This window comes from Malus sylvestris, chromosome 7 (genome assembly GCF_916048215.2).
Source record: "Malus sylvestris chromosome 7, drMalSylv7.2, whole genome shotgun sequence".
In the NCBI taxonomy this organism is placed as follows: domain Eukaryota; kingdom Viridiplantae; phylum Streptophyta; class Magnoliopsida; order Rosales; family Rosaceae; genus Malus; species Malus sylvestris.
Genome location: NC_062266.1, coordinates 20132991 through 20157887, shown reverse-complemented (window position 1 = coordinate 20157887; position 24897 = coordinate 20132991). Strand labels below are relative to the sequence as shown.

The 24897-nt window shown below is 38.5% G+C and overlaps 3 protein-coding genes and 3 non-coding genes across 7 annotated transcripts; 2 read left to right on the top strand and 4 right to left on the bottom strand.

The window, feature by feature from the left end:
* Positions 1-849: 849 nt before the first annotated feature.
* On the top strand, positions 850-3607 carry LOC126627942 (UPF0187 protein At3g61320, chloroplastic-like). The gene is made up of 4 exons (XM_050297512.1): positions 850-1661; positions 2005-2172; positions 2393-2599; positions 3173-3607. Exons 1-4 carry the CDS (start codon positions 912-914, stop codon positions 3347-3349), a joined length of 1302 nt encoding a protein of 433 aa, XP_050153469.1. The 5' UTR covers positions 850-911; the 3' UTR covers positions 3350-3607.
* A 416-nt stretch (positions 3608-4023) lies between these two features.
* On the bottom strand, positions 4024-4097 carry TRNAV-CAC (transfer RNA valine (anticodon CAC)). Its single transcript has one exon. It is a non-coding gene; the product is annotated as a tRNA-Val (tRNA).
* Positions 4098-4115: 18 nt separating this feature from the next.
* LOC126629599 (integrin-linked protein kinase 1-like) lies at positions 4116-7872 on the bottom strand. 2 transcript variants are annotated; one of them, XM_050299676.1, is made up of 13 exons: positions 7737-7872; positions 7591-7636; positions 7059-7292; positions 6675-6749; positions 6430-6510; positions 6152-6246; positions 5823-5943; positions 5667-5746; positions 5456-5518; positions 5236-5348; positions 5067-5152; positions 4831-4949; positions 4116-4479 (listed from the first exon to the last, which is right to left on the bottom strand). In XM_050299676.1, exons 2-13 carry the CDS (start codon positions 7615-7617, stop codon positions 4338-4340), a joined length of 1236 nt encoding a protein of 411 aa, XP_050155633.1. In that variant the 5' UTR covers positions 7618-7636; positions 7737-7872; the 3' UTR covers positions 4116-4337. The 2 variants fall into 2 exon arrangements, with proteins under 2 accessions (XP_050155633.1, XP_050155634.1); XM_050299677.1 differs by having other exon boundaries at positions 7835-7853.
* Positions 7873-14965: 7093 nt separating this feature from the next.
* On the top strand, positions 14966-17680 carry LOC126629213 (uncharacterized). The gene is made up of 2 exons (XM_050299166.1): positions 14966-15267; positions 17288-17680. Exons 1-2 carry the CDS (start codon positions 15069-15071, stop codon positions 17470-17472), a joined length of 384 nt encoding a protein of 127 aa, XP_050155123.1. The 5' UTR covers positions 14966-15068; the 3' UTR covers positions 17473-17680.
* Positions 17681-18338: 658 nt separating this feature from the next.
* Positions 18339-18441, bottom strand: LOC126630857 (U6 spliceosomal RNA). Its single transcript, XR_007626138.1, has one exon. It is a non-coding gene; the product is annotated as a U6 spliceosomal RNA (small nuclear RNA).
* A 364-nt stretch (positions 18442-18805) lies between these two features.
* TRNAK-CUU (transfer RNA lysine (anticodon CUU)) lies at positions 18806-18878 on the bottom strand. Its single transcript has one exon. It is a non-coding gene; the product is annotated as a tRNA-Lys (tRNA).
* Positions 18879-24897: the final 6019 nt, after the last annotated feature.

Sequence of the window (24897 nt, the reverse complement as noted above, 5' to 3'; positions counted from 1 at the left end):
TGGAGTTGTAATGAGTGGATGTAATGGGTGTAGTGGGTGAGTGTTGTGGTAATGAGTGGATGTAATGGGTGTAGTGGGTGGATGTTTGGTAATGAGTGGATGTAATTGGTGTAGTGGATGGATGTTTGGAGTTGTAGGTCAACACACTTGCACACACACATGTTGATTTCTAGCCTTCAAATCTTAAAAAACGTCCATCCTCATATCTCAATGCTTGCACTATCCAATCTTGGCTCAAAAATGCTCTAAAATGCTCCAAAATGCACTTTCTTGCCAACTTTGTTATTATGACCTACAAACACACGAAAATAGCTTAAAATACATAATTAACTAAGAAATAACAACACAAATACACAAGAACAAGCTAACTAAGTCGCTTAAATATGTTTCTATCAGGAGGAGGATAACACAAAAATTGAAAGGGTAGCAGCCACCAGCCCCAAGCAGGAGCTGGAGGCCGACGGCGGAAGGGTTTTCTGCTAGGGGTTTCTGCTAGTCGTTTGAAGTTTTGTCCAACTTGAGGTAGGTTAACGAAAATGGCCACTTTGAAAAAATAAAACAATTTTGTTAGAAGCATGGTAAATCTTGTTTCTGTTTTTCTGTACTTTTCTATTATCATTGATAGTAATTTTTTAAATAAGCACTTTTTTTTTTTTAATTTTACCAAACATATTTTCAAATTTTTTAATAAGCTAATTGCTGTGGCAATTTGATGGACGGTGCAGATGAGCCTGTCACCCTTCTTGAGTCCCACCAGCATCCCCCCTTCCTAACTAAAAGCATCAAATTTTTAGTCCAACTAAAATTTGAAAATGTGTAAAAACCTCCTTCACACATAACCGTTATTTAACTAACTCATCCACTCCCTCCCTCCCTCTCCAACTAAAACTCCCTCCCTGTGAAACCCTAACATGCTCCTTCCTTCTTCCCTCTCCCTCCAAACCCTAGCTCCTCCAAATGCTGACACAATCCAGAAACCCCATCAAACTCTCCCCCAAAATCTCACTCTCTTCCAACTTGTCCACCCCCAACACTTTCCCACATTACAATTTCCAAACCTTCCCTCCGGACCAAAAACCCTCAAGTTCAAGCTCCTCTGCTCACAATCCCCAAACCCAAACCCTTCACCGCCATCATCTTCCTCTCCGGTCCAAACCCTAATCTCAATACTGCGAATCATACCCGACTGGTCAGACCGCACGCAAGAGCGTGGAATGAGACAGCACAGAACACTTTATGACCATGAGAAATGGATGCATCACAGAAGCTCCTACCGCCATCTCCGGCACTTGCTCTCAAGCCTTTCGTCAAGAGTCATCTTGTCTTTGATACCGCCGGTGATTGCTTTTACTTTGGTAGCTGTGGTGATTGCTAGCTATAATACAGCAGTTGCGTTGGATTTGCTTCCGGGAATTTTCCCGTTGTTGAGGTCCTCATCTTTGCCATACCAGCTCACAGCGCCGGCATTGGCGCTGTTGCTGGTGTTCAGGACAGAGGCTTCGTATTCGAGGTTTGAAGAAGGGAGGAAGGCTTGGACTGAGGTGATTGCAGGGGCTAATGATTTCGCGAGGCAGATCATTTCTAGTGTTGAGACTTCGGGTGATGCACAGCTCAAGAAGGCACTTTTGCAGTATATTGTGGCCTTCCCTGTTGCGCTGAAGGTTTGTGGCTTTCGGATTTGAAATGTAGTCTTGTTAGAAGCTTTGCATGCCTTATTCTATTCTATTTGGTTGTATTATACTTTTAATAGGCTGTAAATTACTGAGAAAAAGATGAAAGCACACGAAATTGATCATTGAAAAGTAATCCCAATGTGAATGTGCAATCGGTAAAGAAATGCACAGTTAACTATAACATGAGCTAGAGCCTTACCTTTTGTTTCGTTGATTTTTCCAAGCAGAAGAAAAACATGATTCTGTTTCTTGTTCATTCTTTGAAGCTGTTCTTTGTTAAGATTGATATTGGTAACGCAATCATTTGATAGAGGTTAACTTTTAAGTGCAGTGTCATGTCATTTATGGCTCAGATATTGCACGAGACCTCCAAAATTTGCTTGAAGTTGATGATCTGCTAGTAGTTTTGAACTCAAAACATCGACCCGGCTGCATTATTCAGTTCATCTCCCGGAGCCTCCAATTGCTAAAGTTGGAGGAATCGAGGAGAATTATGTTGGTAATCCCTTCCCTTGATTAATAAGGCAGTCTCAGATTACTATTTTACTTGATATGTTTTTTTTTTTTTTTTTCTCATGATCCTTCTGGTGCATAAGTTCAATCAAAATTACTAGTGACATAGTTTCTTGAATAAATTTACAGTAAACAATTGGCAGGTGTAAATCAATATTTTTACCGATGAAGAAACTTAATCAGTATCTTACCTTATCATTATGCAGCAATCAAAGATCTCTTGTTTCCATGAAGGAATTGGCATATGTGAACAGCTAATTGGTACTCCCATCCCTCTGTCTTATACGCGCTTGACCTCAAGGTTTCTAGTCCTCTGGCATCTCACTCTACCTATTATCCTATGGGATGATTGCCACTGGATTGTGGTTCCCGCTACTTTCATCAGTGCAGCTTCACTGTTCTGTATCGAACAAGTGTGTTCCCTTCTCTCCCTGCTATATTATGTTCCCTTTTCAGTGCTGCATAGTTCATATTTCTTCCTTTAATATGATTAGAAAAGTCATTCTTCGTATAAACAGAATGGGACCAATGGTGTCCGACAATGGTTTTGATGAGACTGTAACTGAGGTCTCAAACAGATTTCCTGTGACCTTAGTCTTTTAATCTTGTATTAGACCAATAGAAAGGCACATCCGGGATCGCACTTTCACTCTGAAACTATCAATCATTACTTCATATATGTTTCATTCTGGAACACCAGCTTTTACTGCTGTAATACATGTCTAGGATGACGAGAATTGTTTGAAGCAAATTGTGGAATTCTAAAAGTAATATCTAGTCTTGTACTGTTTCATTCTCCAAAAAGGTTAATGAACTGGATTCTTGAATGCTGATGGCAGAATATTCGAAAGAATCGTATCTGCTACTGTGATATGAGTTGCCTCTGCCTGATCACTTGTATGGGTATACTACCCTAAACTTCCGACAGCATTTCCACCTGAAATGGAATACTAATGCCACCCGTGTTCATTTTCCAAATTCTGCAGGTGGGTGTTCTGATTGAGGAGCCATTTCCCATGCTTGCCCTTGACGACCTTTGCAACTCAGTTCGAAACAACGTACAGGAGGCCCTTGCAAGCGAAAAATTAATCCGCGCACGGCTTGCTGCAAAAGGAAGGATCCAGTCTGAGCAGCAGTTTCAAAATGGGCAGCCTAGGCCTTAAGTCTTAGATGGATCAGAAAGTCAGCTGCAATTATCTTCACAAACGTTATACAGGCACCGAAACATAACTCCGCGAGTCTGCAGACCTACGACTTTCTTGCACTTTACATCATCTATACGGTGATTGAGCCTTGAGGTTGAAATTTGTAAATATAGAAATTATGAGAACCAGGGAACCTTATTAGTTTTGTCATGTCTGTTCCAGCACAAGATTATGTTTCATATGTGTATATATATATATATCATCATGTCATACTTTGGCTCTTCTTCTTTTTTGAAAACATGACACAAAACCGAGTGCCATGGCGTTGTAGGATTCGTATAGCCGACCACACTTAGTGAGATTATGTTTTGTTGTTGTTGTATGTAGATAGTTGGCCTCCCAATCCACTATAAATGATGAAGGAAAGAAATAAGTTCTTTAACCTCGTTGCAAGTTTTGATAGATCACATCACATGAAGAAATTGACATACAGGCCTATTTCATTTTGTCCTCTAAACTTTCAATTTGGTTCTGGGCACCTGTAAATTTTCAATTTGTGTCGACGTCTCTCAACTGCCAGCTTTATCAATTATTTTGTTAGACTGAGGGTTACTTTCGTCCATATAGAAGCCTATGAATTTCAATTCATCTTAAAACTTTCCAATAAACAAAAAATAAATAAATAATATAAATGTCTGAGCCCGGGTTCGAACCGGGGACCTCTAGTGTGTGAGACTAGCGTGATAACCGACTACACCACCCAGACGAATCGTTGATTGCCTTCAAACACAAATTATATAATATAATGTTCGGTACTATTTGAAAGAGTTTGGAAAGGTAAGTTTATACAGAAAACCTGGTTCCAACCAATATTAACCAAAACATTAAAAATGGTAGCTACTAATCTCGTAAACAAGTTTATACAGAAAATACCACTTGCATATACATACACACACAAAAAAGAAGGATGAGCTTTCTTGACATGTATAAGACTTCCATAGATCCTTTAGGAAATGACACAAACACCGCTACACGTACCCATTTTCCTCTTGTTCTTTAACTTATCCTGAATCTCCTCCAGCTTCACAATAATCTCTTCAAACGTCGGCCGGCAATCTGGATTCTGGTGCCAGCATTCTTTCAGAAGCCTTCATTATACAATTAAAACGCTTAATTTCATAGTTGATTATCCTCATACAATAGCAGAAGCAATTTTTTTTTTTTAAAAGCACGACAATACCGAAAGAGCCCTAAACTTACTAGGTTTAGTTGCTAAATCTTGCTTGCATTGGTGGAATGAGTTTAGTTTTAGATGCAAGTTTGGAAACAAATTCGAGAGCAATGAGTTCTTAAGCGAACAATTTGTACATGCAGACATACTTTTTAACTGCATTTTCTCAGCACCAGAAACTATACAAGTTTATATCTGTAAATTTTATTCTAATGGTTGTTAAAGAATCTGCTATGGCGAAATATTCAACTAGTCCAAGAACACTCACGTCCTGATTGGTTCGGGGTACAAATAAGAGTAGAGAGGTGGTCGAGAATCCTCATATGCGCGCTTGTCTGCAATTTTTTCTGGATCCTCTGCCAGATTAGGTGGTCCTCCGAGAAACATCTATAACAAAAAAAACATAATTGTGTATGACATTCTGAAAGGGCAACCTCGATATACCAGAAATAACGTTCGTGTTTGTTAGAAAGGCTTACTTGAGACACAAGTTTATAAGCTCACCTCATGTACTATGAGAGCGAACGAGAAGATATCAATACTTGTTCCATATGATTCTCGACGATAAACCTCAGGTGCCATATAACGATCTAGCAAATATGATTAGAGCAGATCAGAACAAGTACCAAAATATCTAGGGATACTTGATTTTGAGCAAAAAGACGTGTCTTACATGAACCTGTTCTTCCAGTCATTTTATAACCCGATACATCATTTTCCTGTGCAATTTTACTTAAGCCAAAATCCGTGACCTTGAGGCGCCCGGCTTCATCTTGTAAAACATTTCTATAGAACAAAGAAAAAGAATTAGCAGAACAAAATCCGTAGAGCTGTGCTAAGCTGAAAGTCGTGTATTTTGACAAAAATGCATTTACAATTTTTTCGAGCTGTACCTTGGTGTCAAATCCCGATGAATTATAGGGCGCGGTTTATGCTGATGGAGATAATTCATGCCTCTGTGATGCAAAGTTACTCAGTGTAAGTACGCATTATATACTCAACAGGCTTCCACAATCACTTATATTACATCAACACTGGTGAATCACAGTACGAGATGGAAAATTATATTACAGAAGCACATATCAGTAGTATATAAACGCGGACCTGGCGATATCTAGAGCAAAAGAAACTACAGTTTGTAGATCAAGTCTTCCTTTTCTCTTCAATATATCATGCAAACTTCCCTGGTGCATTCACATTGGTGTAAGAAACATGAACATGAATTTCAAAGGAAAGAAGTTAAAAGATTGAATTACTAACATTGCAAAGATACTCGGTAAGGAAGATCAAGCGGTCAGGGTGCTTCAAAACACCAAGGAATTGCACGATATTAGGGTGGCGCAACTTTTGCCACAAAGCGAGTTCCTTCATAAAGATATTCCTGCATTTAGAAAAGTTATTTCAACTTTCTTGAATCGAAAAATAAAGAAAAAGAGAAACTTACAACTCTCTGAAGCTTTGTATCGAATTTATACTCATTATAAGCTTATGGATGACTTATTTTTACTTTAACTGATCTATTAATTCTGGCATCTACAAGATGACAACAAACCATCAGATCAAAGATATGCATAAATAGAGAAACTCACTTCACTATTGGATTGGAAGCAATGGACGAGCGGATTGTTTTAGCAGCAACTTCTGTACCGCGCCACCTCACTAAATAAATCTCACCATATGATCCCTGCATTGCTATGTAATTCAAGTAAATGCAGTATTGCGAACGGGATATAAAACCAAGAATGCGTAGGTCCAGAGGTTAGATGTTTCACATATATATCCCTATTGAACAAAGTTAGAACCGAAAATGCGCTGAAGTCGATTCAAATTGATTACTGCCAGAAGAAATAGAATTAACAAAATTTACCTCTCCAATAAGTGCTGCTTCATCCATGTTCACCTCTCTGTGATCAAGTTCATAGCATGGAAGCTGGGAATCAAGCCCTACCTTTAAGATATAAACATTTTCCAATAAGTTCTTATATTCAATATGTAAGAATGCCTATATATTAATAATTTCAAAAGAAATGCAGTTTGCAGACTACAAAACAAAGAAGTTGGTCATCTGTTAATCTTGACAAGATAAGTGTATGAATTAGGAAAGTTAATTACTGGATCTATTCCACCCTTAGCCTCCAATATCTTGCAAATCGCCTCGTGACTGAAGCTTCGAGCATCAGATAGTGGCTGCAAAAGATCACTCATATCAGCAACTGCCTCAACCCATTGGTATTAATTGGACAACAGAGAGATTATGTTACAAGGGAAAAACCATAAATAGATATTTGCAACATCCGCAAGGAGAAAATATAATTTTCTTATGATCATATTCTTTGTTCCTTTATTTTGATCATACAGTCTTAACAAAACAAATTGTGACAATCTATATATATATGTATATATGGTGATCCTATGTCGTAGAAAATGCTTCAGTACTTCTTATGAGACAAATAGAAAAAATTCGCACATCAATGGCAAGAACACGGTTGAACTTACAGTGCGGCCCCAGCGATCTGTGGAGTTCACATCAGCACCTTTCTGAAGAAGAAGAACAACAATCTCAGTGCAGCCTTCACAGGATGCCAAGTGAAGAGCTGTTCTCTTATCATAGTCAGCTAAATCCGGCTCCACCCCTTTCTCTAGCTCGCGCATCACTCCTGCTTTGTCACCCTTGCTCGAACAATATAGCAGCCGGTATGGACCTTCAAATCCAACCACCTTTTGAGACTTCTGCATGTTGCAGCAGCAAGTAATGTTTTCAACATTTTTCTTACAATTGTTAGGATTTAAAATCCATGCACCAATAAAAAGAACTAAAATTTGTTCACCAAAAAAAAAAAAAATCACAAGCTTCTATCAGAAATCTGTTAAATTTGAGTTGGCTTTCAGATTTTAATCCATCCCTCTATTTGTTTTCTTGGAAAATGAACGAGACTAAAACTAAATACTAAAAACGAAATATTTTAAGAAACAATAAATTGAAAAAAAACCTGTTAGAGTGATGTGAAAAGATGGGAATCAGGATTACCTTAGATGATGACAAGCAATCTTCCATGGGATGAAGTTAGAAAACCCTGAAAGCAATTGGAAAATAGAGTGTGATTTTTTTTTTTAAATTTTTGTTTAAGGAAATTATAGGTTGGATTAGAGATAATGCAGCTGATTAATTAGTACGTTTGAAATGCATGTCAACACTTATGATGTTTCGGAGTCCTCAAAGCCTGTTAAATGTCTGTTTATGAGTTTTTAGAACGAAAGGGCAGGAGTGCAACCTCGTACTCTTCGCTCAGTTAAAGTTTGGATTTGGTTGACTTCTTGTTTGGTTTCTGAGAAAGTTGAATAGGAAAATAGTGTACTTTTCTTGGCCGATTTTCCCATGGTTTCTGTCAGAAGACAATTGGATCAGTGAGGTCCAGAGTTGCCAAAAGAAAATTGATACAATGTATTTTGTGTATAATATACATTTTCAAGGACGGCAAATACAAAGATGTCTACATTCTCTACAATTTGTATCTTCTTCAACGTATTAAATACGTTGTCTTTTTTGTTAGACTCAACCGTTGACATTGCCCAGATAATTCATACATCAATTAAACCAAATCGATCCAGCCGTTCATTGGACAATGTATATACAACATGTTTACTTTATTTATTTATTTTAATAAACGATATTATTAATACTAGAGGGTGAGGGGAGTGGGCTAAGACTCAAAATGGGCTAGCTGTAATGTGGTTCAAATTCGCATTTGGCGAGAATCAAATCTAAAACCTCTCACTTACAGGTGAATAGGAATATGGTGGGGTTCGAAAAACCGAAAACCGAAAAAAGCCGAACCAAACACTAAATTGAAACCGAAAAAAAATCAAATAGAATTGAAAAAAAACCAAATTAAACCGAAATCCTATGGTTCGGTTTCAATTTCTGGGGTTCAGAAATACAACTTCTTCTTTTCTTTCTTTTTTGTCCATGTTTATTTCTTCTTTTCTTTCACCCCAGACCTCAACCACATCTTCTTCTCTCCCTCTTTTTTCTTTTTTTCCTTCCTTTTCTTTCACCATAGACCCCACATCTTCTTTCTCCTCACCCCAATTTCGAATCTCACCAACCGACTCCATTATGACATCCCACATCGTCCAGGGGAGTGGATCATGTAAGCCTTATATGTATATTCTCATCTCTACCTAGCACGAGGCTTTTTGGGAGCTCACTATCCAGGGAAATGGATCATGTAAGCCTTATATGTATATTCTCATCTTTACCTAGCACGAGGCTTTTTGGGAGCTCACTGCTTCGGGTTCCATCGGAACTTCGAAGTTAAGCGAGCTTGTGCGAGAGCAATCCCATGTTGGGTGACTCACTAGGAAGTTCTCGTGTGAGTTCCCAAAAACAAAACCGTGAGGGCGTGGTCGGGGCCCAAAGCGGACAATATCATGTTATAGCGGAGTCGAGCCGGGGATGTGGTGGGGGCCCGAGCCGGGATGTGACAATTTGGTATTAGAGCCAATCCCTGGGCGGAAGTGTGCCGACGAGGACGTCGAGCCCCTAAGAGGGGTGGATTGTGACATCCCACATCGCCCAGGGGAATGGATCCTATAAGCTTTATATGTATATTCTCATATCTACCTAGCACGATGCCTTTTGGAAGCTCACTGGCTTCGGGTTCCATCGGAACTCCGAAGTTAAGCGAGTTCGCACAAGAGCAATCCTAAATAGGAATACCACTATTGCATTGAAAATTTTCTCATATGCACTCAATGAGACTCTAATATATAGTGCACTCTATGTATGATTATAAAAAATAATGATTTTTTTTAATGATTATAGAAGGCTTCCCTATATATAGAATTTGAGATACCTTTTTGGAATGCATGCGACCATTCATAAAGAGGCAAAAGTCGTAACTCTTCGTTAGGACATACATATATTTCCACCAAAAAGCATCACATGTAATTTCTATTCAATTAATAAATTTAATATAATAATAATAATAATATTAATTTTTCCAACATTTTCAGTTTTCTCACATTTATAAGGAAGGTAATCAAGTCTTTGATGCCCTTGCAAATCACAGTTTCTCTTATACTAGTCTTGTTTGGTGGGATTCTCCTCCTAATTCCATATTGTCGTATCATCATTGTGATTATCCAGAGCTTCCGCACTACCACTTTAGATAGCTTATCTTTTGTTGGCCTTGTTATATCTTGTATTGTTTGTCTGAGGATTTGTTTATTATGGCTGCTATTTATGGTCAGGGTTAGGCTTTGTGTCCTCCTTAATTGATTTTAATTTCTTCTTTTTTAATAAAGCTACCTCATTGTCACTTCTCATGATAACAATGTTGGAGTGTGATTGACTTTGAGGTTTTACCAAAAAAAAAAAAAGGTTTGATTCTCATAGATGATAAGTTTGATACCAAATTATCATGACATGTTCACTATAACTTTGCCCAAATATTTTACCCCTCAGTGTAAATTAGGGATAATGTTAATCACATACCCATTTTTATTTCCCACGCACACTTGTTAATTTTTTGACGTCGATCTTCTTCAATTCATTTGATCCGACATTTGAAAATTAAGAGGCAACTATGCGAAGTAAAAATAGGTGTGTAGAGAGCACTACCGTAAATTAATGGTTGTATTTTTAGAATGCTAAATAACTATTTTAAACAGGCTTATTAATTGATTTACCTCCTAAAATTGCCATTTAGTCTCACTTTACCCTTTAAAACTGGTTTTGTCTCACTTTGCTCCATGAAATGGACATTTTCATCTTATTTCACCCCATTTTCGTCCATTGCATCAAACATTAAATTAAAGGGTAGGGTGGACATTTTATTTTTAGGGTTAATCTCTGTTTACTACTCTCAAGTTTCGTTGTTTTCAACATTTTGGTACATAAAGTTTTTAAGAGGTCCATGTGGTTATTAAAAATTAAAAATTTTAAAACTTAAAAAAATTAATTTAAAAAAAAAAACCTAAAAGTTACCTGTCTTCTCCGCCCATCCTTTCTTTACCCAGCGACCTCGACCCCCCCCCACCCCCCAATCCCTTCTTTTCCCTGCAACCCCTACCCCCCCCCCCCCCGGCGCACCCATTTCCCTTCCTCATCCCCTCGCACTCTCTCCCTCCCCTTCTCTCTTCCCCAACCAAACCCATGTTCCTTTTCTGGTATTTTCTGCAATGGTACAAGAGTTTCCTTCATAGACCTCTCTTGGATCCAAGTGCTGCCCTCTCCTCACCTCCTTAGATTCGGCCCTCTCCACCGTCGTCAACAACCTCATCCAATCAGGTAACCTCTCATGTGCTTGCACGGGTTTTTCCCTCCACCGTTGATTCTCTGATTGGCTGCTGCCTGAGGAAAAAAAAAAAGATTTTACTTTGTTGGTGTTCTGAAGCTTTCCTCAAACCCTCCATGCACCCTTCTTCCAAGGAGGTGATGAGAAAGAATAAGGTAGAGGGAGAAATTGGAAACAGGGTTTGAGAGAAAACCCATTTGCTGTTTTCAATTTTTGGATCAAATCATGTCAGTTCTTGGAGTTCCTGAGACGGGTTTTTGAAAACTTTGAGAAAAACCCAGTTGGGTAGAGTAAAGATTGAAGTTTTTTTGCTTGAAATTGTGATTTTTCTGCAGAAAAAATAATTGGGCACATATTTTTGTGGAGTTTGGTATTTGGGTTTCTGGGGGACGAAACGTTGTCGTAGAAGAAGTCGCATACGACGCTGTGAGGGGCGGAGAGGCAAAGGTCTTTGGGGAAGAGGGAGTGCCAGGGGTTGACGGAGCCCAAAACTGGGTAGACGGCGTCTTGCTCAGCGGGGTTGAAGAGAGGTGGGGTTGTTAAATGACGGCTGTGGACATGAGGGTTGTGAGGAGGAGGAAGAGGGTTGTGATTGCAGAGGAGAGAAGGGAGGGAGAAGGAGGGGAATGGGGTTGCAGAGTAAAAAAGGGATGGGGGGGGAGGTGGACGACTGGTAGGTTTTAAATTTTAGTTTTTTTTTTTTTGAATTTTTAATTTCCACATGGACCCTTTAATGACATGTGGCGTCCAATCATTGTCCACATGGACACCACATCATCAGTTAACGGTAGACTTAACAGTTTGACTAACCGATGTATGAGACTGTCCCAAAATTAACACTTTAAGTATGACTTTGGGACGAAAAAAATTTCATGTAATAAATGTTGAAAACCACGAAATTTGAGAGTAGTAAACATAGATTAACCCTTAGTTTTAATACAAGTCTTTACCTCCAACTTGCCTGTTAAAACAATCTGAATTCCATTTTCAATAATTCTGATGTAAGCCCCTGCTTGTCTCTCTTGCTGATTGGTGTGGAGCTGTAACTACATCCATTGGTAAAAACAAATAAAGGGTTGTGTTTCAAAATCTAATTCAAGCCAGTCAATGAATTCAATGGCTGCAACTACAATTTTGCATCAATCCGCAAGATAAATAAACCGGGGTTCAAATTAGAGATATCAAAAATGAAATTGAGATTGTTTAAGCAAACAATTTGGTGGTAAAGAGTTGTGTCAAAAATAAAATGTCTATACTACCTTTTAAGTTAGCTTTTATCTGACGGAAAAGACGAAAATAAGGTGAACTGAGACTATATAAGACAAAAATTATAGTTTTACGAGGCAAAAATAGACAAAATCATTTTTCGGCAGTAAAGTAAGACTAAATAGCATTCGAGGAGGCAAATCAATTAATAAGCATTTAAAAATAAAACTGAAAAAAAAAATTGTTTGACTTTCCAACGAGAGATTTTTCAATGTCTAACATGGATACATATGTCATATGATATTATATAAAGTACATAGATACCTAAAAAGTAATGGCTCAAATGTTAAAATAGTCCATTTGTTTCAGTCATTAGGTCAATTTAGTCTATGTGTTTTCAATTTTGCCAATTTGATCATTGTGTTTATCTTTGTTAGCCAATTAAGGACATTTCCATCTAATTTTTGTAAATTTTTTTTTTAATTATTATAAAATCATTTATAAAATTAAAATTTATTTGATATAAATATTTAAAATGAAATAAAATTAAAAATTAAAAGAAAATATATTTTCCTCTCAACTCTTCGATCTCCTCCCTAACATTACCCCATCCCTTTTCTATGTCACAATCTTAATCATTTTTCAGATTGGAAGTTTGATTTCTTATATATGTTATCTCTCATTGATTTGCATTTTTCTGTAAGGAGAAAAGATAATTATTTCTCATATGAATTTTTTAAAAGAAATTGAATGAAATGTCTTTAATTGGCTAACAGAAACAAACACGATGACTAAATTAGTCAAATTGAAAATACGGAAACTAAATTGGCCATATGTGTCACAGCCCGTCCCGGGATTTTATTTATCGAGGACGTGAAATGACAGAATTACCCTTGACGGGTGCTAAGGTATGTGTGTGTGTGACATATTATTTGGACTAAATACACATATTCCATAAACTTTTGGAAAATTATTTAAGTTGGATTAAAATTTGGGTTGTAAATTTGTGTGGTTAGGGAATGAAGTTGTGACTTGTTTTTGGGTGGACCACACAACACACACACGGGACAACCCTCTCCCTTCCCCCGTGCTCTCTCTCTTTCCTCTCCGTTTCAGTCTCTCTCTCTCCCTCTCGAAATTGTACGGACAAAGGGCCAAACCCTTGAACTTTCACGGATCGACGCCAAAAGGGAATTCTAAGCTTATAGTGAGCTTAGTGAGGTCCTAAGAAAGCTCGGAGTACTTAGTTTGAAGGTTTTGGACGTCGGGATCGTTGAGTTCGAAGTTGGCTGGTTTTCTTGGAATTTCTCCGGTGAGATTTCGTAGTTTTAGAGCCTTAAAGTAGTGTAACGTGATTCTACATGCTTAGGGCTTCATTTTGATATAAAATACATGAAAAATGGTTGAGAAATGATGGAGAACAAGGAGATTGAAAAATCTCCAGTTTTCCGGCCACCGAAAAAACCAGTCCGGTGAGCCCAAGGTAGGAGACGCGCGTGGGGGCACGTGGACCCGTGCCTGTCCTGGCGCGTGGGGGCGCGTGACAAGCCCAAAAATTATTTTAAAAATATGTCGACGTCCGTGACGTCGAGTAGGTCACTGTGGTATATTCATATACCCAAATTGAGCATCGTATGAGAAGTTATTACGAATTGTCGGTTATGTGCTTTAAATAACGTTGTTTTAGTTGTTTCGCATATAGGTGATACCTATCCCAAGGATGAGCGCATCCAGGGACGTCACGGGGGTTACGACCCTTCGACTTATTAGTGAGTGGGTAGTTACTTTTTGTATTTACCTATATACTATTGATATTTTTCCCTGAAATTGAGTTTAAATGAAAGTACGTTTTAAAATGCCATGCATGCATATTATGAGATATATGAATTGATAATTGATGCATATATATATATGTGAATTGGTGCTGTGGATGCACAGATGAGTATCAGGGTAGTTTTATGTTATTCATGTGAATCATTAATAATGTGAATTGTGTTGAGAGCTCATAACCTGCACCCCTGGTGTTAGTACTTATAGTATTCACCACACCGCACGCTCACCTTGGATCCAAGTAGGTGCATGTCGTACAAACCATGAGAGGGTTCCGACATGCTAGTCGTATAGATCACTAGAGGTGGTTCCGACTGGTAGGTGACCTTAGATTATGCGCGCAGATGATTGATGAGAGAAGCACTAGAGCGTATTATTTCACCATTCTTGTCGTACAAACTACTTCAGGTAGTTCTAACTTATGTGCAGAGTAGCGCCGTACAGGTCACCGTGGTGACTCCGGCTGGGTTGGATATTGAGCTATAGAATTAACCGTACAGGACCAACTGCAGGGTCTCCAGTTGATTTCTTATTTTACCTGTTATATTGATGCATCCATATTCTGTCATTAACATTTATAGCATGGCATACTTGCTGGATTTTGATAAAGATTAATGTTTTGAGAGATTTGAACAAATATTATGCTATTATGTTATTTTCTGGGAAAATATACAAGTTTTACAGTGAGGGGTTAGAAATGTTTTAAACGAAATGTTTTGGAAAACTTTGGTTTTACTGACCCACTCAATTTTGTTTTGCGCCCCTCCAGGTTCTAGTTAGCAGTTGGTGGCTCATGAGGTTTTCTTCGGCGTTCTGACATACTTCCTGCATGTAGGACTCACCTGCGGGTGTTATAATTTAATTAAGTCCTACTTGACTGCACCTAGTATTTATGCTCTGAAATTATGTATTGCACACTTAAACTCACTCTAGCATGCTAGTTGGATATTATTGCTAGATCGAGCACATTTTTAAAAATCTCTTCTTAATCCTTATCGACGGAATTGAAAAAACCCGATGGCAAAAAGCGTAGGCATACGGAAAGAAGAATTTCAAATTTCGAAAAAGCCCTGACCTTGGGATAATACAAAATTACCCTCCAAAACGAAACCACAACCTGATTTCACGCTCTCACTCTCACTCACCCCTCTGCGGTAGTGCATTTGGAGGAATGGCGCTGAACTTAAGCGGATCCGATCTGGAAGATGAGGAGCTGGAGCGCCAAGTGCAGGAAATGGCGAAGAAGATTCTCGAGTACAGAGCCACTTTACCAGACCAGCTCAAGAATACCTTCGCCTCCATTCTCGCTGCTCACCGGCCCGCTTTTTCCGATAGGTCGGGTCCTGGGACGTCCGGAGCTTCGAGTTTAGGTACGTTTCTTTTAAGTGGTTGCTGGGTTTTGTATATTTTACTTAATTATTTTATAATGATTGCCGTGTTCTCAGATTGATATCGTTTGCAACTTTCTAAGGTTTGTTTGGTAGCTGAGAAAATTCTAGGTTTGAATAGAAAATGAAAAGTTGGGTCTTTTTAGAGATGATTTATTTGGGGTTCTAAGAAATTTCAGAATCAAAATTGGGTGTTTTTTTCTTTTTGTTTTTTAAAACGACAAATTATAATTTGTAGTGTATTTATTTTCATATTATTTTGGTGTGCACAAAAAATAGAACCTTGGTAGTGGAAAGAGCCCCTTTTGGGAGTTTTCAGTTAATTCCCAATTTTAGTGGCTGCAAAGAGATTTGGATGGATTGCTGTGTTTCTGGGACAATAATTATATGGATTGGAGTAATTGAACTGACGTAGTGTTTGAGGCAATCCATCTTTTTTATGGTAGTGATCATACTAGCATATCGGCGCTCACACACCAGACATTGCTGATATTGATGTTGTGTGTCTCGGTTGTGGAAATGCTTAGTTGAGGGATAAAATTCCTCTCTCTTGTGTTGTTCTCAGTGACGAATGGAGTATTGAATGTTGCTATCTATGTTGCATATAAATACTGATGGGTACATGTTATTGAGGGCAAGATTGGTGGAGTGTCTACTACTCGTATAATTTGTTCTTGATAGTGACTATATAGTTTACTTTCACTAAACCATTCTCCGTTTTTATATAGACTTAGTTCCAAAAGTCTATGGTATTCAAATGGAAGGAACTCTTTCATTTGATACAGCATTACTCAACACCCAGAACACACAGAATTATACTTGCCAGAATTAAATGTTGTAGAATATAGGCAGCTAGAAGAGATTATAGAAGCTGAAGTAGAATTAACAGAAATTAATTTTGAATTCACCAATTAGCACAGAAAGACTTCATCAGAAAAGTAAGAAAAAGTAAGCAGAATAGAGATTGAGAGAGAGAAGTGGAGTTTACCAGAAGTGGGCGCAGCCATTACCAACTTTGTATTCGGCAGCTTTTGCTGAATGTTTCTTCAAGGGTGTTGAGTTGGGGGACGTACTTCCATTCTTGAGCTTTTTGCGGAACAAGCTAAAGAACTTGTACCTTTATTTTTCTAATATTTCGTCTTCGTATTGCTCTTCTATCCAATACTCCTGAATTGGATAATAATATGCGTCTGATTTTACAAGACAAACCTAAAGAGATAGAAGCTCATATGAGAGATTTATTAAAAAGAGTTGAGAATCAAATAAATCAGTTAGAAAATAGAATAGATAGTATTGAAGAAACTCAGAACAAATTACAAAAGACTATAATAGATTAGAGTTAGAATGAATAGAGTAAACAATTTTACCATTTATCTATCTTACATAGATTGGTCAGATAGAAATAGTTTATTAGTATTAAAAGAAAGACTCTTAGATCAGCTTTTGCAAATTGAACAAGTTAGAGCAATAATGAGAAGGCCGGAACTTGTAAATAGATTAGTAATTTGCCAATGAAGCACTAAAATGTAGATGATGTCTCTGGTTATGTAGTTGAATATACGGCTATGTTGATAGAAAAAGTGATCACATGTTGACACAGGTCGCAGTGAACTTTTTTTAGAGATGGTAGCAATGTTGAGTCAAAGATTACAGTGGGTGGAAAATGATATGGAAGCAAATTGGTTGTTGTTTCAACTAGGTTTTGTCTCCTTTCACTGTTGGTGCTGCTAGATTAAAGTTTCAAAACAAACATGTCCAAGAAGTTGATACATTGCCTTGTCCCGGAAGATCGGTGCTTTCTGTGAACGTGGTGTAGGATTTCTTGCATCTGTCATCGGAACCTTTCTTCTTGCTTTCCAATATCACCTTGAATTGAGAATGCCTAAATGCTGTTTGTTTTCAGTGCTGTTTTATTCCCCCAAAATAAGAAAAAGCGAAGTAGCATGGAGTTTCGTTTTCTCAAGGACAAATTTCCAATTCTAATTGTGTGTATATTTTTCAGATGCAGGGCAAGTTGCTTCTAATAAGGCAAGATTACTGGCTGATGGAGATCAGACTTTCGAGAAGATGCGACTGCACAAAGATAAAGTTCCCAGCAATGTTGCTGCCTTGCATATTGTTTTGAAGAGGGCGGAAGAATGTTTCTTTAAGATTGACGAATTAGATCCTCCAAAACCGAACGTCTGAGAACAAGGGGACTAGTTGACCGAGATTGCAACCCTTTAATGGCTTCTATATCTGCTGTTGATTGATGTAGAATGACACAGATGTTTTGAATTTGGTCATATTTGATTCGTACAATCAAGCAAGACGATGTTCAGCGTGAATGTAATTACCGAAGAAAGCGTGCTTTGAATTCGAAGTTATACCTTAATATGTTGCTAATTTACCGGAAGGCTCCTCTTTCAGATATCCTGACCTCTACAGTTGACTGGTTAACTGCAATAAGCAACTGCATAATGCACATATTACGTTTTGAGGTCATGGTCAGGGATGCATGCTTAAATACACTGGAATTTCATTGTTCAAATTCAAGAAGAGATTCTCTTCTAGGGTTGGGGCTGTTGCCTTCAAGAATGATGAATAGGGTTTTTCGGTACTTGTGATCGAGGAGTAATGTTATCAAGGCACGCAAAACTTGATCCCATCCTTGACGCTCTTTTAATACATACAACGGTTAGGCATTACCATTATCAAGGTGTAACCAACGAGGCCCTGTTCGTAATCGAATAAAGTTGTGTTACACACAAAATTGAGACTTGGGTTTACTTGTAAGTGGGAGGTCTTAGGTTTGGTTATCGTCAGAGACAAATTCGAACCTAATTATTATGGGTCCATTGTGAGGTTTAGCTCATTTCTTCACCTGTTAGTGTGGATAATATCAAATTCTAAAAAAAAAAAGAAGAGGCAATTAGTTAATCAAAACGAGATTAAAAAACTTTAGCGAGAATCGAACCAAATTATTATGGTTAGTCCATTATGAAGTTTATATTATTATGAATATATACAAAAATTCCAATTAGTTAAACAAAACATATTCACAAAATAAAAAAAAAAATTTGGACCATTTCTCGATTTATGCGTGTCATCCTTGCGCAGGGGCCATGCTAATCTTCTCTGTATCGTTCCAATTTTATCGGATGTCCCCGAAGGGACAACACTTGTTGCAGTCTAACTGAAGATAGGACAAGGATTGTCTGCCCTCCTAGTTGTGGTGCCCTTCCATGCCCTCCTATTTTGTGCGGTCACGGTTAAGCCACGTCAATATTTTATATTTTAATTATTTTTTGTCTTATTATCTCATTAAAAAATTAATATAAAATATTGACGTGGCTTAACCGTGACCGCACAAAATAGGAGGGTATGGAAGGGCACCACAACTAGGAGGGCAGACAATCCAAGTCCCTGAAGATAAGGCAATTAATACCACTGCGCTTGCTCGATGTGGGACACCTCCTCCACCACTTTTTGTAAAACGCAGCGTATTTGGCGATTAAAAAAAGTTAAAAATAAAAAGCAGCGCCCACCGTGGGGCTCGAACCCACGACCACAAGGTTAAGAGCCTTGCGCTCTACCAACTGAGCTAGACGGGCAGGTTGACAACTCCACTTACAGAAACAATATGGCATGTCATATGTTGTAGAAGTATAGCGTTGACACAAATTCACAGCTTCAAATTTTAAGAATGGTAATCCAAAAGACCTTAATAAAATTGAATTAAATTCATCTTTATGAGACGTCCAAATACATCAAAGCATGTACTTGGATACAAGAATGGTAGTTTCCAAATATTCCTTGGGATACAAAAATTTCAAATCGATAAACATTTGCAGCCAATTATATCGTCATCTGAACTAAGTTCAGGTACTTAATTGACAAGTCCCTTTCTCACATCAAACGTGACTCTGCCAAGCCCCTTTCCCACAACATAACATTTCTTCCCAACAGCTACGAGCTGACAGGGCGGTCTAGTAAGCCATGCTCCTTCTCCAACATCATCAGCCTAGTTCCTCAACTCTGAACCAACACAGAGGGTTCCGCCTATGACAACTGCTGGACCTCACCAGCTCGAAACCACGTCAGATTTCGCGTGCTGCCATGTCCTATTGACGGTTCATAAACAACAGCGTCACATGAGCAGTTACAGCACAAGTGCCACAACGAGCGTAAACCTTCCCGTCCATGACCACAGAATCCTCAATTTTAGGAACAATGTTTGTCATCAAATATTTCACAAGAAAAATAGCACATTCACAAATTAAATGAACCAAAGCTCTTAAGATTTACCATAACAAACAAAATGAGCAATCAATATGCTCAGAAAGTTGGAGCAGGTGAAATATATATGAAGTTTGAACCTGAATTCGAGCTTCACCCATGCAAATAACTACGCAAAAAGTATACCTGACAACTATTACCTAGCAGTGGACAAGGGAGAAGCTTCACCCCAAGCGTTCAGGGAAGCATCATAACTGTAGACTGTTAGATCCCTCAATCAACCTTAACCCACGGAAGCCATGAAAGAACTCAGAGAGAAAATGACAAAAGAATCTTGATATTATTTCATAACCATTTTCTGTTTCTTACAACTCTAACTATATAACAACTTTCCCCAATTACATTTTTACCCCAATTACAGCTATACTAACAACTTTATTATGAATATTACAGCTTCATCACTAAGATGACGACATCTGGCCCCCACACAATTGCTTTATAACCACTATTTGTTACTAGAATCCAAACAGAATCTTAACATTACTCCCCCATTTTTAGAATTAGCCTTGTCCTCAAGGCTTAAAGTCAGGAAACTTCGACTGTAGAGTATCCCAGCTTTCCCAAGATGCATATGTAACAGGATGATTCTTCCAATGCACTAACACTTCTGTTGTTGAAGTTGTTCCGGTGGTAACCACTCGTCGGTCTAAAATAGCTTATGGGACAAGGTCATCATGCATTAAACCAGCATCTTGAACTGTTGGTAAAGGAATAGTAGGAATGATTGCATAGCCCAATTTCTTTTTAAGACATGAAACATGAAAAACTGGATGGATCTTGGAGTGACTTGGGAGTTTCAACCAATATGCCACAGGTCCAACTCGATCAAGTATCTCAAAAGGACTATAAAATCTAGGATGCAGCTTATGGAAGGGATGCAAAGAAAGTGACTTCTGCTGGTAGGGGACCAATCTAAGATAGACAAAATCCCCAATTGCAAATGATCTCTCAGTTCGACCTTTGTTTGCTTGAGTTGTCATTCGTTCTTGAGTAGCTGCTAAGTTGGTCTTTAACAGAGATAAAATTCAAGTCCTGTCTTTTAAGCAGTGATCCACCATATCAATTTTTGTTGTACCAGATTCATAGAGTGGAATATGTGGTGGTGGCTGTCCATACACGACCTCATAAGGTGTCATTTTAGCTGCAGAATGATAAGAGGTGTTATAGCTCCATTCTGCCCAGGGAAGCCATGTCAACCATTTCTTGGGTTGTAAGCTGCAAAAACACCTCAGATATGTTTCCAGACACCTATTGAGAACTTCAGTTTGGCCATCAGTTTGGGGATGGAAACCTGAACTGAGACAGAGCTTGGATCCTTGAAGGTGAAAAAATTCCTTCCAAAATGCGTTGATGAATATTGGGTCTCGATCAGATACGATGGAAGTAGGCATTCCATGCAATTTAAACACCTGATCAATAAAGACTTGTGCCACTGAAAGTGCAGTATATGGGTGAGATAAGGGCAGGAAATGGGCAGCTTTTGATAGTCTGTCAACAATGACAAATATAACTGATTTACCCTTGCAGAGAGGAAGGCCAGTGATAAAATCCATAGCTATATCAGACCAAATTCTTTGAGGTATTGGTAGTGGAGTAAAAAGTCCAGCAGGTGCGAGTGTCTCATACTTATTCTTCTGACAAATATCACATCCAGCAATCATTTCTTTGATATTGTTCTCCATACCCTCCCAATAGAAGGATCTGGATATCCGTTTATAGGTTTTGAGAAACCCTTCATGGCCTGCAGATGGAGTACAATGGTGTTCTTCAAATATTCTTGTCCGCCAAGGACTTGTAGGACTAACAACAATCCGATTCTTGTACTTCGGCCATTATCAAGTTGGTATTTGAGCAAGTTTAATGGAGTCAAATCGGAGGATTTATGTAAAACAGCTTGAGACTTCTTTAAAATCCAGTCATCTTTTTCAACATGCCGCCGCAGATCATCTAGCCAGGACATATAAGGATATGATAAAGCAAGTAAATCACTATCAAAATCTGAGCAATTTAGTGTAATTGAAGCAACATTGCCTTGATCAATACTCCCAACCATGCTTGAAGCCATAGTAAGCGCATTAGCTGGATCCATAGTTGAAGTATCCTGAGAATGGAACATTCTGGATAATGCATCAGCTGCTTTATTGTCACTGCCCTTTCTATACTGGATTTCATAATCAAATCCCAGTAATTTGGAAACCCACTTTTGCTGGAAATGAGAGTTAGCTATGTTTTGAAGAAAATATTTGAGGCTGTGATGGTCGGTTTGTATAATGAAATGGCTTCCCAGTAAATAGGACTGCCACTTTTTAACTGCATAAACCACAACCAACATTTCTCTTTCATATGCAGAAAGTGCCTGATTCTTGGGTCCTAAAACTTGACTGGTGAATGCAATAGGCCTGCCACCTTGTTGCAAAACTGCCCCTATCCCCATACCAGAAGCATCGCTTTCAATAACAAATGGTTTTGAAAAATCTGGTAGTGCTAAGACTTGAGGAGACAACATTGCATTTTTTTAGTTCCTGAAATGCAGCAGTGGTTGCAAGACTCCATTTAAACCCATCTTTCTTCGTGAGTTGGATTAGAGGTCCACTGATTCTACCAAATTGAGGAATGAACTTCCTATAATACCACGTTAAGCCAAGAAAACCCCTTAAGGCATTCACAGAGGTAGGTAAGGGCCAATCTGCAATGGCTTTCAATTTGGAGGGGTTAGCAGCTACTCCATTCTGAGAGACAATATGGCCGAGATATTCAAGTTGTTGTTTCCTAAAAGCACATTTTGACAGTTTCACAAACAATTGATGAAGTTGGAGTACACTGAGGGCAATACTGACATGCTACAGATGCAATTCCCAAGAAGCACTATAAATCAGGATGTCATCCAAGAAAACTAAGATGAACTTCCTCAAGTAAGGTTGAAAAATCTCATTCATTAAGCTTTGGAAAGATGCAGGGGCATTTGTTAAGCCAAAAGGCATAACGAGAAATTCATAATGTCCCTCATGGGTTCGGAAAGCAGTCTTTCAATATCTGCAGGATGCATACGGATTTGATGGTAACCGGACCTAAGATCCAGTTTAGAAAAATATTTTGCACCAAAGAGCTCATCCAATAACTCATCAATCAATGGTATAGGCTACTTGTCTTTGATTGTGAGGAGATTAAGTGCCCTATAATCCATGCACATCCTCCAAGTACCCTCATTTTTCTTCACTAAGAGTACTGGAGAAGAGAATGGACTATGATTCGGCCTGATGAAACCTGATTCCAGTAACTCCTTGACACATTTCTCAATTTCAGTTTTTTGGAAAGGACCATACTTGTAAGGTCGAGCACTAGGCTGTTTGCATCCTTCCAACAAGGGAATTCTATGATCATGGTTTCTGGATGGAGGTAACCCAGATGGGCTTTGAAAAATGGATTGATACTTGGCTAGCAGTACTTGCAAATCACTATCTTGGTTAGCATTCAACTGAGACTGAGGAGATGGAACTGTTTTATCTGCACCAACTTGCAAAACAAATAAGGCAGCTCTCAAACAATGTTCATGAGTCAGTAACCTATCCATTTGCAAAGAAGAAATGGACTGAGGTTCTTGGGGCTGAGGGCTTGATATGGAAAAAGTAGTGGTGCCAATGACAAACTGCATAATCATCTTATCAAAATCCTACAGTACTGGTCCTAATGTTCTCAACCATTGGACACCCAAGACAATATCGCAACCACCCAAAGGAAGAGCATAGAAATCAAGCACAGCTGCATAATTTTGTATTCGAATGGAAACTTGAGCTAAACATCCAGTGCTAGTAAGGGATCCCCCATTTGCAATCTTCACAGTAAATAGATGTGAAGTATCGAGATGACCCTTTAATTTTTTGACCAAGGAGATATCAATGAAATTATGTGAACTACCAGAATCTACCAGGAAAATAGCAGGACAATTGAATACTAACCCATTGATCTTCATTGTTCTGATATATTTTGGGGCAGGAATTCCATAGACTGCACAAGCTGTTACCTCAAGCTCTTCACTGTCATCAGATTGATGCTCAATAAGGTCACCATTGTCATATACATCTATGAGGAGCACTTGTCGTTTGGGACCAGCACACACATGCTCTCTTGAAAACTTTTCATCACAGTTAAAACACAACCTATTCTTTCTTCGAAATTCAATTTCTGCTGCTGTTAAGCGTCTGAAATTCTCATTTCGTGAAGAATGCTCATTCTTTGGCGTGTTGGTGATATCAGATAATTGGGTTGGCTTGAACTGAGATGCAAATGAAGTGTTTCGGGAAAAAGATCGAACCTTTAATTCAGCTAGTTTGGCATCCACTTGTTGGGAGTAAGCAATGGCTTCATGAACATCAAATGGTCGTAGAAGCTTGACATCATGGCGAATTTCTGGCTTTAAACCCTCGATGAAGCAGCTTTTCAAAAGTCCTGGGGTCATCTCTACCGTGCGATTTGCCAATCTTTTGAATTCCATGATATAGTCCCTAGCAATCCAGATTGGCGAAGTTTCACCAAATTTTCAGTGCAATCCGTAAGGTCAGAAGAACCAAATTCCCTGCAAAAGATCTTTGTAAAATCTGCCCAATTGGGATAATTCTTGACGCAGTTCACCCATTGAAACCATTGAAGGACTTCGTTTTCCATATGAAAAGAAGCCATACGAACCTTCTTGTCCGTTGGAATATCAAAGTAATCGAAGTAATGTTCCGCCTTGTAAACCCAGCCGAGAGGATGATCCCCTTCCTGGAAACGAGGGAAATCCAATTTTACCAAAAGGTGGTCTAGGTTGAAATCCTGTATCTTGACGATTGAGATTCTAGGTTCTTGAATCATCACGCAAATTGGGGTCAGAACGAGTTGCATCCGATGAATCTCCTGGAAAACCCATTTCACATTTGTCCAGAAAATCACGATGAAGCTTCTCAATTTGAGCATCCGAAGAATCTTGACACCATTCCATGGCGTCGAACCTTTGGAGTAGTGTGTTGAGAGTGCTGTTTATCGCAGCAAGATGATTCTGCGATTCCATAGCTCTCTTTGTTGATGTACGAGTCATACGGCAGCAGAGAAGGGATGGAGAAATCAGTACTGGCTCGATACCAATGTTAGATCCCTCGATCAACCTTAACCCACGGAAGCCATGAAAGAACTCAGAGAGAAAATGACAAAAGAATCTTGATATTATTTCATAACCATTTTCTGTTTCTTACAACTCTAACTATATAGCAACTTTCCCCAATTACATTTTTACCCCAATTACAGCTATACTAACAACTTTATTATGAATATTACAGCTTCATCACTAAGATGATGACA

Bases quoted from the DNA above. Each gene is read 5' to 3' on its own strand.
- LOC126627942 (XM_050297512.1), top strand. From the start codon at position 912: ATGCTCCTTCCTTCTTCCCTCTCCCTCCAAACCCTAGCTCCTCCAAAT. The intron at 1,662-2,004 runs GTTTGTGGCTTT...TTTTAAGTGCAG, and splicing joins CCTTCCCTGTTGCGCTGAAG to TGTCATGTCATTTATGGCTC. The intron at 2,600-3,172 runs GTGTGTTCCCTT...CAAATTCTGCAG, and splicing joins CACTGTTCTGTATCGAACAA to GTGGGTGTTCTGATTGAGGA.
- LOC126629599 (XM_050299676.1), bottom strand. From the start codon at position 7,617: ATGGAAGATTGCTTGTCATCATCTAAG. The intron at 7,293-7,590 runs GTAATCCTGATT...TGCAACATGCAG, and splicing joins ATTGCTTGTCATCATCTAAG to AAGTCTCAAAAGGTGGTTGG. The intron at 5,944-6,151 runs GTGAGTTTCTCT...TTCTAAATGCAG, and splicing joins GCTTCCAATCCAATAGTGAA to GAATATCTTTATGAAGGAAC.
- LOC126629213 (XM_050299166.1), top strand. From the start codon at position 15,069: ATGGCGCTGAACTTAAGCGGATCCGATCTGGAAGATGAGGAGCTGGAG. The intron at 15,268-17,287 runs GTACGTTTCTTT...TATATTTTTCAG, and splicing joins GTCCGGAGCTTCGAGTTTAG to ATGCAGGGCAAGTTGCTTCT.